Source organism: Cryptotermes secundus, unplaced genomic scaffold, assembly GCF_002891405.2.
Source record: "Cryptotermes secundus unplaced genomic scaffold, Csec_1.0 scaffold319, whole genome shotgun sequence".
NCBI lineage: Eukaryota > Metazoa > Arthropoda > Insecta > Blattodea > Kalotermitidae > Cryptotermes > Cryptotermes secundus.
The window spans coordinates 1,175,597-1,189,366 of NW_019724587.1; the positions used below are offsets into that span (position 1 = coordinate 1,175,597).

Genomic DNA, 13,770 nt, shown 5'->3' on the forward strand with positions numbered 1-13,770 from the left:
CACGGCGCCTAAATGAAATAAAAGCTGAAATGTTATTTTTCTAAAATATTCTTGCATTTTAACATTACGGTCTTGAGTGTCGTTATGGTCTCTATTGTTCGTGTTTTGCGTATGGCTATGTTCGGCTCAAATGTATTATTTATTCATATTATCGTGCAACGTAACAAAATGAATCGGTGCTGCATCTTGAAACTTACGTAAAAATAACAAATTCGTTTAATTACATTTTCTACGAAACATATACTATACATATCATTATCATCCAGTCTGTCTCATCCACAGAATTTCCTCAGCAGAGAGACAGTGCACTACATGGGCTTTGCACTGCAACCATTACCGCTGTTCCCTTGATCTGTTAGCATATGCGTTGTCGCATACACCTTACCTGATATGCAGGAAGGAAGGACTAATGTATGCAATACCTCGATATCGCCTCATCGTATTCAAGAGACGAACATGGAGTGCTTCATTTCATTAATTTCAATTGCAAAGTACTGTTGTGTTGTAATTAGAGCTATCAAAATTACAGCAACATAGATAATGGAATGTAAATACAAACTATTAGTACTCTAAGAAATTTATAAACCCAGAGGCAGAACACATTTGAGCCATTTTTACAAATAAGGGGCAAGCAACCAGGTAAATTATGGAATTATTCATGAATACAACCGTAAAAGTACCGATAACTTTTCGAGAAAATGTGCAATCGATAATAATTAATATGAATGAAAACAGAATGAAGAAACGTAATGTATGTAAAATGAAATATTTATATTTTAATGAAGTGAATGACCGTCCAGCTGAAGGCAACTTCGTAAATACGTATACAGAACATATAAGGTGCTATTAAGAAAAGAAAATTGATCTGTAATACACAAACCAAGTATTAAGAACTAGGCATTCCTGTGTTAAGCTCCATGACATAATGAACTAACTAACTAACTAACTAACTACATGGAGCTGAGCCCTTCATGAGAAGCTGTCATTTGTGCAGCAAATGTTTATTATCATGTTCACGAGAGTCCTCCACTGGTTCCTATCCTGAGTCAGGTGAATCCAGTCCGTACCATCTCATTCTCTCTAAGATCCATTTTAATATTATCGACCCACTTACTTCTTGTCCTTCCTAGTGGTCTCTTTCCTTCTGTCTTTCCCACCAATAACCTATCTCCCTAATTCGTGAACTACATAATGAAAGTCTTATATAATAAAAAACGTAAATTTGGATATATGTTACAACGATACATTTATGAAAATGCAAGAAAGAACACACATTTAAACGATACCTGTAGTGACGTTTACAGTCCAATATTGACGTCATACTAGACCATAGAAACCGCAGAGAGCGGTGCCAGGTGACGACCAATAGAAGTGTGGCTACACTTGTCAGGATCCAACACTCCTGGAGACAAGTCATCCGAGACCACAGCAGAACCTTACGTCATTTCATATAAGCGCAGTAAACAGATAAAACATGTTGTATATAACAAATATGAGGCATATGTATTTTCAAGTGAAAAATATGAATTTATGTTTTATTTGTTTCATTTTGGTCCGTCACACTAACAGTTACTTGTCTTTTATTATGTTTTATTATTATAATTTGTAGGACTCAGTTATTAATATAGCTACAGTTTAAAATTATAATCTGAACTGACTAAAGCACTGCGTTTCGGAGTACTGAACCGTTCGGATTAGTGGATTTAAAATAAATATTTCAAATTTGTTGGTAAAGTGTATTCGAAAAAAAATGTATATTTTATATACCAACAACGACCGGAACCCGCGGAAGTTCGACTACAAACCTGGTTCGGGGCAAGTGGTAACTGGGTTATATCTCTCAACATCCAGAGAGCCAATACATTACGTCATAACATCATGCCTCACAAAAATTAATTTTTACTTCAAGTAAATAAAATAATCATATTCAGTGTGCATTTTTCAGTTGTTTTTTTTTTTTACTGTAAGTCAGTTCATATTACTGAGAGTTCGAATTACCGAGGTTATAATAGGTCATGTGTTTTAATATGTAGTTGAATATATTTTCCAAATTTAATATCTTGCTTATTATTAATTTTTCCCCCACTTGCACCTATTGTAATGGCCTGATAATGGCTGATCGGTGTCGAAACATCCATAACCAAAGTTAAATATAGCAGTAATATAAATATAGTATTGTCACATGTTGGAGTGACTATAGACGGGGTTTGGATTGATAATTGGCTGTATTTACTACTTACAGATTGTAAATATAGCGCTATTGCTAAGTCACTCTCTCTACAAACTTACTACAGTACGCACTAATTCTTCTCAGTCTGCTGTGTGTTGACCAGTTGCCTGGTAACGGCACCCAACGGCAGGAGTTCCTCTTACTATTGGTTCCCTAGCTATGCCCGTGCCTCAGCTACCAGCTCCTAACAGCAACAGCTCACAGCAGTCCACTAACTCAGTGGTTCTCAATCTCTGTGAGACCGCGGCCCGGTATTTTTTTTTTAATAAGACGAGAGCCCGATACCGGGCCTCGGCTCTGCGGTTGAGAAACACTGCTCTAACTCACCAATCAGCTAGCTTTACTCATTGCACTGCTCTGCGTTAACTGAACTGAACTCGGTCGGTCGAATCATATAGCGTCGGAGCGGACCACATATAAAACAATGCTTCCACCAGTACTTCCATTGTTGCGCGCGAGCCGCTGCCTAACAACGGCCATTCTCTTTTTGTTTGCTTCGCTGTCGTTGCCTAGCAAGAGTTCAATATGCCACAATATTGTTCGTGTGAACAATAACCATAATAAGGGCTTCTTTTTATTTGGTGTAATTTTCTACTTTTCATGGCATACTATTTTCGTTTTACTTTGTACTTATGTTACAAGGTAAACATAAAAGCCTTTTAGGCCTGCGACATTGACTTGTCGAATATGATTAATATGTTTCTATGTGCTAGGTCTTCACTGCACTGTTTCATAAAATCCTTTCAGTGTGTGCTCCATGATCTCTCACTGGTTACATGAAAGCTACTTTTATTAGGGAGGCTGTCGTTCATATTGTTTACGTGAGGTCATGAATTTACTGTACAGTCATTAAGTTACCGCAGTACAGTTTTATTGCAACTTCCGCGCTCCTGAACATGGACGTATACGACCATGATATACGAGTACGATGGAGGAACCGTGTGAAAATGGCTGTTCTCTTGTATCTTTCAGGTCTGTCGCAGCGTGATTTGTCCGGTCTTGTGGGAGAGACAATCTTTCTCCCTTGCGATGTGGATACAGAGAAGTGTGGAGACCTACACAGCATCAAGTGGTATCGTGGATCTTCTCGGATCTTTGTCTTCAGCGAGATGGCCGGCATAGCTCGATCTGAGGGAGATTATACGGAAAGGTGAGTACAGGGGTGTACATGCCCTGAACCTTTGTCCGCAGTCGTATGTTCTATCTGTATCTTATCTTAAATTATGCAGTAGTGGCCAAAGTTTTGTACAGTTTTCGAAAATAAGTACAATCGATCTCAATACTGTTGCACAGCACAGGGGTGTACATTCTCTACAAGTGGAGCCAAGAATCTTTCTATCCGTCCTACATGATACAAAATTTCCAAACAGCGGGAAAGGTTACGTGTGGTTTCCGCTTACGGGTAAAACTGAAATAATCCCTGATGCAACATAATTTAGTGTTGCGAAACACCTGTGTCAGAAATTCAGACTCTCCAACTGAAACAGTGCAGATTGAAGGATGCAAGTTTGAAGCTTCCATATATTCGCTTTATGGGATCTAAGTGAGAATTGCGAATGAAAGGAATTACGGTCCACGCCTACGAAGAAACAGTCTTAAAGAAACTGAGAATTTTCCTTTTTTCTAATGTTATTTTATGTTTGCCTTATCTGTGCATTATCATTCTCCAACTGGGCATTATTATGTTACATATGAAGCTGAATGTATGTAAATAAAATATATTGATATATAAGATATTATTTGTCTAGAAATTCGAGTTTAACGGCTGTGGGGATCCGTTGATCTGACAACTCGGCACCCTTTACCCGCAAAAGTTGGCACTAACTTCGCTGAAAAGCGGCGGTCGCTCGGTCGGTATAGTTCGCTTGCGGACTAAGACAATGGAGTTTAGTATTTAGTTAATATAAGGTATTACTAAACTATGTGAAACACATTGATCACAACATGGGCCACGTTACTCGCTATTCGGCAACTCGTTTCACTCTCAATGAGTACAAGTACTAATGGTTCTCTTTTTGCTGTTCTCGCCCTAATCAGTGACATAATAATATTATTAATAGAAGTGAGTGTTTTATTGGAGACGGGGATCGAATTCTTAATTGTACTTTGAAAGAAAAGGTTTCGGAAACCACTCCGATAATAACAACAGCAATTTACTTGACCGACTGACTCGGTATGACAAAATTGTACCACATTTCGTCGCATAACGTTAATTTTACTTATTTTGACCTATTTTGAGCGTCACATTTCTTATATATATGGGTCCATCAAATATTACCATATGTTATTTGAGACTTTAATAAATTTTGATGAACCTTGAAGTAAAATGTTTCTTATATACGAAAATTACCTTAAGTTACTTCAATTCACTTTCATTTATTTTAAGGATAACATTTCATAAGGTCCTAAATGTGACTTTTGGCTTATCAGGTCAAGAAATTTTTTTGAATGAACGTTATAAATACTTATAAATATATACGGGTTTGTCTCGAAGATTGTAAAGGATTCTGACGATCGTAACACTCAGAATTATTGGGTTTTTGGACTTTGTCCATCGTCCGGAATTTTTTAGAATACCGAACGATGGACAAAGTTCAGAAACCTAATTATTCTGACGGTTTATCTTGCACTGTACTGAAATACGACCTGGTTTTTCGAGGAAATAGTAGTGCAATATTATGCATGGTGCCTCAGAATTGCTGTCCCTCCTCCAGTCATCCAATAACCCATCAGCCGTCTGATCGATATGCAGTGTATTGTTTACGTATAACTAGGAAAGCAACAAACACGCGCAATCACAAACATTCCTCTTCATTTGCACCTCCGACGCTGTTCTTAGGCCTTCTTGCTGTTTAATTATTTTAATGGTTTAAGATTATCGTGTAACATGCGTATTACTTTCCTTATTTACGTGATGAAAGTTATCAGGAATATTTATTGAACGCTAGATTTGCGTATCTCTAACTTCGTCCGGAGATAGCGGACTAACTCTATTGATTGCACCCAACTGAGTACGTTCTACCTGAAAACGGAGGAGGTATCTAGTCGCCGAAAAGTTTTTAGTGTTAAATAAAAATAAGGACGATGGATAATGTCCAGAAACACAATAATTGTATTAATATACCATCGTCACAAACCTTTAGGTATTATTTACTTAATGAGAATGGACCTGGTACATAAGCGAAGCTTAGAAATTTAGGTCCGGAAATACTCTCTCAGTTGGGCCCAACTAAATAGGTTCCACCTGATGATGGAGTATGAATCCAGTTTCCGAAACTTTGTATGACTTAAGCAAAAACAGGGCGATGGATAATGTTCAGAAACACTTTACCCGTACCAATATACTATCGTCACAAACTTGTACAGTCTATTTGCATTTATCTTCTCTTAAAGTAAAATAAAAGGACAAATGTAAAATAAAACAAAAATCTGTTTATTATTTACAGTAATTCTTACGATTTACCAATCGCTAGAAATGCCTTTGAAATTTATTTAATATTATAAATCATCATGAAGTCTTTATAAATGTTGTTTCTCTGATATAATGAGTTACCATATTCTTCCAGGCGTAATAAACAGGAAATAAGGTAAAAATATACTCCAGAATATTTCACTAAAAGAATACGGAATATTTAAAAAAAACTGTGGATTGTGCTACCGGCAATTCGTATGTCCATTAATCGTATTGAAATTGCATATCACCTTCAGTGTAAAGTCAAATATACTTGTTACAGAATTATGTCTTTACATAAATCCGTAATATAACAAGTTCCCATGGCTGGATTGATAAAACTGCGACGATTAAGACAACGGAGAATATCTGCACAAATAAATGTCGCGAACATTTTCCTCTGCCAAGTAATTTCCTCTTCATGCTTATCTGACTTGATTCCGTTCTATAAGAGAAAATGGAATGAAAAAGTAAATTACGTTACACACTCGGTCTTTGTAAGGTTACATTTAATGCACATTTTTTCGGACCTGGTTTTTCCCCCCGCAGTGAAAACTGGGCGTAACATATGCAAAGCCAAAAGAGAGTTACACACAAAAAATGGTTGGATTGTAGGTGCGTGTCGCAGCAATGCGCATTGTCTGCCCTTACCATCCGTCGATACGCACGTATGCAGCCCACCCATCTGCTTCGGATGAATGGACTTTATTAGCCCTCATTTCCAGCCTTGCTCCCCCCCCCCAACTATTATTTTGATAGAAATGAGGATGGGGGATATTAACCGCTTCTTGATATGGAGACTGACGTGTTTCGTTGAAGTGTATAGAAAGTAGATAAACCCTATTGTAGACTCTGAAGGATAAAATTTCAGCTTAAGTGTATATATTTCATGTCACGTTTTGTTTCAGACACTCGCTGCCCACTAGAAAGGCTTGAATGTAATGAATATTAGCTCCCTTGCTTGACGTGATAGACTTATAAGCGAAACAGAACATGTGGTCTACTAATATTACAGTTCTTCGAAGTTTTAAATGGAAGTTTTTAAAAATAATTTTCATTAAAAATACATCACTTGAATAACATGAACAGTTTTGGAAAGAGAGCACATTTATAGTAACATATTAAATGTAATAAAATAACTGTACGCACTAAGCGATGCTACTTTGTGAAGGAAATGTTTTTGTGCAAATAAGATCCTTGGCCTGTAGTCCGCAAGCGAACTATACTGACCGAGTGACCGCCGCTTGTCGGCGAAGTTAGTGTCAACTTTAGCATATAGATGGTGTCGCGTGGTCAGTGCAACGGATCCCCACGGCCTTTAATCTCGATTTTCTAGACCGAAGCCGCTATTTACTTGAAATAGCTTCTCAATTATCCTCACGAGGATGAGTGGACCCCGTTCCAGACCCACCACTTCTCAAAAAATCTGGTAGCACCGGGATTCGAATCCGGGACCTCGATGTATAGCCAGGAACTCTGACCATTAGACAAACGTTGCATTTATTAACTGACTTTTATCAAAAAATTACCACACTCCTTTCTCCATTTGACATCAGAGTAGCACAGTGGTCATATCTGCAGAACTAAACAATATAGACATTTATTTCAGTCAAAACGTGACCACAAGTACCGGTAGGTGTTTGAGTGACTTAGCTTTCAAACACGAAATAAATAACTATTAGCAAACAACTTATAAATTTCACTAGTAGTTATTATTTCCAAATTACGGCCATCCACTCACCATTTTGCAGTGTATGTTTTGTTACATATCCTTATGTTAATGTGCTGCCGCATATCATTCCAAAAGGCGTCAAAATAAAACGGGGGTGGAACCTGCTCCAGCAAGTTCACTGCTCATTTATTAATACAATGTGGGCCTACTGAACTTGATCTTCCAATAACGTAATCAAGGCTTTGAAATAAGCAATCCTTATAGATGGCTATGCTATTAAATATGTACATTTTCTCGCCTAGGACCGAGAGATCGATTCCTATTGAATCATATACATCTCTTTCACTGCCGCTTCGGGATTCATTCCCTAACTGCTAATAACTAGAATGACATCTATAACATTGATGCTAGAATTATGTCATCCGAATAAGCCTTAGACTATCGTATATTGTGACATGACGCCCGAAAGTCGGAATAGTGAAGCCAGAGGAGACGTCCATTGCTAGTCAACTGCTCGGTAAACATATTCCCGCGGCAACAAATACGCAACCAACAATCGAATAACTTCTATTGCTATGTAACGGCGCTGTAAACACGCTTTTTAACAATAGACAGGCTGTGTTTTCTGCGTGGTCCGTGTCGAGGTGTTATAAAGAAAATTTCAGTTGAGAAGAGTTAGGTGAGTTTCAAGACGCCAGCCTATCGGAATATGAGCTTGGGGGAAGAGGAATTGAACAGAGAGAATCTCTGGAGTTGGCAGTTAGCAGAATTATTGAGAATAAACAGCAAGGAATTCGGCTGTGCAAAGAAGAAAATGTGTGTGCTGCAGTGACAAGACTGCTAAAAGTCCGTTGTCAGGATACAGATAGCGAAGCCTAAGGACACTAGTGTTTGTGTGTGTTTGTGTGTGCGTATGTGTGGTTGTGCGTGTAAAGCTGAATTGCAAAGCGTGGAAATCAACGATAGCGCTGTAGGCGTAACTGACTGTAGTTCCGAGTTGAGTGCCTAAGGTGTCAATAAATCCAGTCATTCAATCCAAAATCTGTCTCCAAGTCACGCATCCTCCCTTACACGTGACATTGATTCACGAAATATCAACAGATATAGTTGTAACTCTGATTCTTAATTTTCAGATTTTATTTCTAGGGCGTGTAATACTAGAATTACCTTAAATGGATGAAGTGTGAGATTATGAAATAGATTGAATTCGCTCTTGTGAATGCAGTAATGTTGACCTGCTTTGCAACTACACGTATCATGTTCTTAAAAATTCTCCTTTTCGGCCAAGAAAACTGCCGATAAGTTATTATTTATTATGATAAAGTTAAAGATAAAACTATCCCTATAACAGGCCGTGGAAGCCCATTGGGCTGTGAGTGGTCGAGGTTCCCACATTTTCTAGACAGTCGGCTCACAGATGACGGTAGGATTGTCAGCCTTACGCTCCGACCATCCTTTACTCCCAGGAAGATTCCAGGTACTCCCTTCTGTTAGAGGCTAAGTAGAACCCAGGACCATAGTGCGATTGGAAGAATTAGCTCAATTTATAAATCCAGTGACCATCGGAAATCGAAACCATGACCTTCCGGCTTGTAACATAATGGCACAACCAACTACGCTACCGCGTGCCCCATTTACGGTGGGGAAGGGTGACACATTACAAGTGTAAGGAATAGTAACAGCTCATGCTTTCACGTAAATTTCCACAAGGATTACCCAGAAAGTAATCCTTTGATGACTTTCCGTTTATACAGAATGAAAAACGAGTCACCGTTTTTCGCCCCATGACTGTTAGCTAATATTGGATAGTAGTTAATGCCGATCCTGCTTCATTTGAAATGTTCATGGTCTTGTGTGCGACGCAGGTAGCCTATGTCTGTCAGTACACTGTATCTGTGTTGGAAGAAGGAAAGTCGCGTTATATTTGGGGAAATATTAAATTTTTTAAAGAAGAGAATCTATTCCTGATATCTGTATTCTGAACTCGATACCAGTCATACAGATTTATACGGGAAAGCTTTTAAAGATATAAATTCGAAATTGGGTGTCAAGTCTAAAGAAACTGCAGACGGCTGAATGACAGACTTCATGACGCATGTCGTGACTCTTCAAGTTAGGATTCAAGATTGCATTTTGAAATTAAAGTGATATGAAAAGTAAAAATGTATTTGTGTGTGTATGTGTGTGTATGTGTGTGAAAAGGGGTCCACTCATAGCGCAGTCAGTATAGTGACTGGCTACGAGCTAGACGACTTAGGTGTCGGAGTTCGAGTCCCGGTAAGACCAAGAGTTTTCTCTTCTCCACGTCGTACAGACCGGCTCTGGGGTTCACCCAGTCTCCTATCCAATGTTTACCGGGAGTAAAGCGGCCGGGGGCGTTGAGCTGACCACACTCCTCCAACTAGTGCCGGGGTCAAGAAAATGTGGATCTATGCATCCACTGCGACCGCCTGTGTGGTCTAGTGTTCACAGTTTCTGGCTACAGATCCAGAGGTACCGGGTTCGACTCCCGACTCTACCAGATTTTCTGAGAAGTAGTGGGTCTGGAACGGGGTCCACTCAGCCTCGTGAGGTTTTAAGGAGCTACTTGAATGAGAACGTAGCGGCTCCGGTGTAGAAAACCGAAATTAACGGCCTTGGGTATTCGTTGCGCTGACCACGCGACACTCTCTATCCGCTAAAGTTGGCACTAACTTCGCCGAGAAGCGGCGGTCGTTCGGTTGGTATAGTTCTCTTGCGGACTAAAGCCACTGAGCTTGTTTTATACATCCACTCCCCCATAAGCTTTCATGGCGTAATGTCTAATTAGTTGAACACAGCGACGATTTTACCTTACCTTCATGGGCGTGAAGAGTAGTCTGTCATCCTGCGGGAAGATTTTTTTTTCCCTTGGCACTATAGCCCCAGTGGGCCTAGGTCTTCCTCCGTGAACTTTTCCATTCACTTAGGTTTTTCTAGATCTTACACATTCGGTAGGACTCCTTGGGTGGGTGATCAGCTCGTCGCAAGGCCTCTATCTGTACACAAACACAGAAAGACGCACACACACAAACTAAACATCCATGCCCTGAATGGGATTCGAACCCACGATCCCGGTTTCCAAGCGAGCGAAGACAGTACATGCTTTAGACCACTCGGCTACCGTGGCCGGCTGCGGGAAGACTACTGAGTGAAAATAATTGGGAACTGAGTGTGAGTTGCAAATTTGAACCTGTGACAGAGGAAGTAAGAGGGAGTTGACTCTCCAAATCACACAGGGTGCGACGAAGGGGGGAAATGGAACTCGATGGAGATGGGAAGACAAAACCAAAACTGATCTTACAGGAACTAGAATGTATGGGTGTGGACTGAATTCACTTGGCTTAGGATAGGGACTAGTAACCCGCTGTTGTAAGCACTGCAATGAACCTACGGGTTTCATAAAATGCTTCAATCTGAGCAAGTACTAGCTCGTTAAGAAGGTATGCATTCAGTGGAATTGTTAAACTAGAATTATGACATAATACACTATAGAACACTAAGCGACTGCTACAGATTTCATTAATGCAGTTCAGCAGACTGGATGGGACTGGGTGCACAGCAAACGCACACTCGGTGAGAGCTCTCCAATATGATGAAGCTAATCTCTGCACAACAACGCGACAAAAATCCCACTGTTACCCCACAGATCACTTGCCACTCTCAATCAACAGTTGGAATCTCCACTAAACACTAAGCTGTCTGCGACACAGGACAAAATCCAACGGATTTCACGGCTCGGAGGAATGCATCACATATCCCCGCTTTGTTGGAATGGACATATGATCTGTCCGGCTTTCATGTTTTCCATTGCCAGTTCAATGGACGGATAATGTCTCTTTATAATAATTGGCACAGTAAATATTGAAATGGCAAATTGACAGTTTTTGTACATTCCGTAAAATAATATACTTACTGGCACATAATTTTTTGTTCTTTTTTTTTTCCTGTGAAAAGGAGGATGTAATAATTATGACCGATTAACGGACGATGAAAATTTAAAGCAACATGAGAGATAAATTTTAAATTTTTTCAATGCATAAGCACGATGGTTTTGGAAAGGTCTGTGACAATGGTTAATTCATTATAACAATATTATGTTAAACTATGTTATTGTAGGGGATTTGTTCTTGTAAGCTTTGTCAACAGAGTTACAAGCCTATGCAGTGCGTTTTATATAGCCTTTAGCTTTGTGGAAATAGAGTTTTATCTAGTACAATAAATAAAGTTCAAAGCCAAGGAGATATGCAAGCAACAAAACACGTATATAGGAAATACGTATTCTGCAAATTGTGTGTTTTATTCTTGTTTCATTACACAATATTAATAACTGAATTAACTCTTCAGATTATGGTTTTTTGGGGGTTGTGACACAGTGCAGTGCAGTGCACCTTGATTGTTGCATGCTGGCGTCACCTAGCAACGGCTGATATTTACATAGTCACCTCTCAGCATCAGGTCTATAGGCCAAATACGAGTATTAACATACAGATATCTAGAGTGGTGTATAACACTCGATAGATGTGAGAAGTGTTCTTAGTTTTAAAATAAATGATATCTTGCGTTATCACCTCTTTGAGCGCCCTGTGTGTGTACTCTCACATTCATTGAGAAATCTGCTTCGGCTTCCTGTGAGTTGCGTCATAGTCAGTAGCCTCAGTAGTCATTACAGATTTTTTTTTCCTTGGCACTACAGCCCCAGTGGGCCTAGGCCTACCTCCATGAACTTCTCCGAGTCATTACAGATACTGGGTATAAATTGGCTTCACGAGGAAGGAAGGCTGAGTGGAATGTGGCGTTCATGCTTCGTACTTTTTATTTATATTTGTATTGCTAGTGGGTGGGACTAAGTCCCTTGTACTGCGGTCACTTCTGGCCTATTGCACCAGCCCCAGATGATAGGTGAGGGTGACTGTGGAGCAATTGGTGGAATGAAGATTGGCAGGGGAAACCGAAGTACTAGGAGAAAACCTGTCCCAGCTCCACTTTGTCCACCACAAATCCCACTTGACCAGACCCGGGATCGAACCAGGGACGCCGTGGTGGGAAGCCAGCGACTAACCGCTTAAACTATGGTGCGGCCCGACTCCAAGTAACTAAGAATAATAATAATCAACTTTTGTGAATTTCTACTAATCTACACGCTAATGACATCTAAAAAGGTCGTACGTATCGAAAATATCTCTTGTTGAAATACACAGGGAGATAATTCCACTTACAGCTATCCTTTGGAAGGCGCCCAGAACGGATAATCCCGCCCTTGACGAGTAGGCCTGATTTAATACCGTCGAAACTGTTTGTATATTATAGCCACTAAATCAAGCAAGTATAGGCATACTCAGAATGTTATGCCGTGTTTCTTGGTGCGTATCCTTAATAAGTTTCAGTATTTTACTGTGTGCCATGTACAGGTGTTACAGCAATAAAGACCTCTGTTCTGTTCACAGTCACTGTCAAAATATTCCAGCCTTTTCTATTGCTGTATGAATTGTGTGATTCCAGTGCATGAATATTTGTCACAACCTTTGCAGAAAGTTAAGACTGCGTATCTTGTTCAAATTTTTGGCGCACCATTGACGTCTGCAGTAACCCAAAGGGATGCAGTTCTCCGGAAGTTTAGTGTGGTGTATATTGAGCTTATGAAGTGCCGCCCAGTCAACTTCCGCAAACAGAGTTCTTAATTTTTAGGGCCCTGTGTTTTTGGCATTGAAAAACGCTGACCCAGTAAAACTTTTCCTACTATTCTTTCTTGCACATGGTTCATTAACAGAGGGTTGTTTTTATCACGTCATGGGGGATGTACATTGATGAGCCCCATGATTCCCAGAGGGGAATCTTCATTACTCTCCCCGCAGAAAGATGAATTTTAAAAGTTCTGTTAGAATCGAATCAACATGGATTGAAATGCTGTGACGCCGTCTTGATTCCTTGAGTATACATCTACTCAAAATTGTACCCCTTCAGTACAGCAACTGTTATTTTATCAGTAATGCTGATGATTTGGTTCAAACACGACTCTTGGCAGTTCATTTCTTCTGCATCTAGTTGCTTTAACGTCCCTTTATGACCCCAAGTTACTCATGAATAACTGTTTCCACACACCGGTTAATATCCCAGTCAGGTCTCACGTGTCAGCTAGGATGCGCTCCTCAACAAGGCAGATGTCTGCATCAGTGACAGCAGTGGGTTGCAGGGCAGTTTCGTGAATCATCATGAATCTTCAAACTTACCAGATACGCGTGAACAGTGGATGCACGCTCAAGGTCGTGTCGAGTTATTTATTCACTTCGCAACCTGCAGCAGAGCCCTAAATGTATTTAAACAATGGAAATACAGAAAAAATTATGACTCAGCTCTATTATTCTACGTACGTTCAGAGTTAATTTAATTCCTTATTAT

At 39.7% G+C, this 13,770-nt stretch overlaps 1 protein-coding gene across 1 annotated transcript in view; it reads left to right on the top strand.

Moving 5' to 3' along the window:
• Nucleotides 1–2,389: 2,389 nt before the first annotated feature.
• The window catches only part of LOC111862320 (titin), a 584,441-nt gene continuing 573,060 nt past the window's right edge, over nt 2,390–13,770 (top strand). Inside the window, exons 1-2 of the mRNA XM_023847603.2 lie at nt 2,390–2,465; nt 3,203–3,380. Of these exons, the coding sequence (XP_023703371.1) occupies nt 2,390–2,465; nt 3,203–3,380 (254 nt within the window). The remainder of the gene's footprint in view (nt 2,466–3,202; nt 3,381–13,770) is intronic.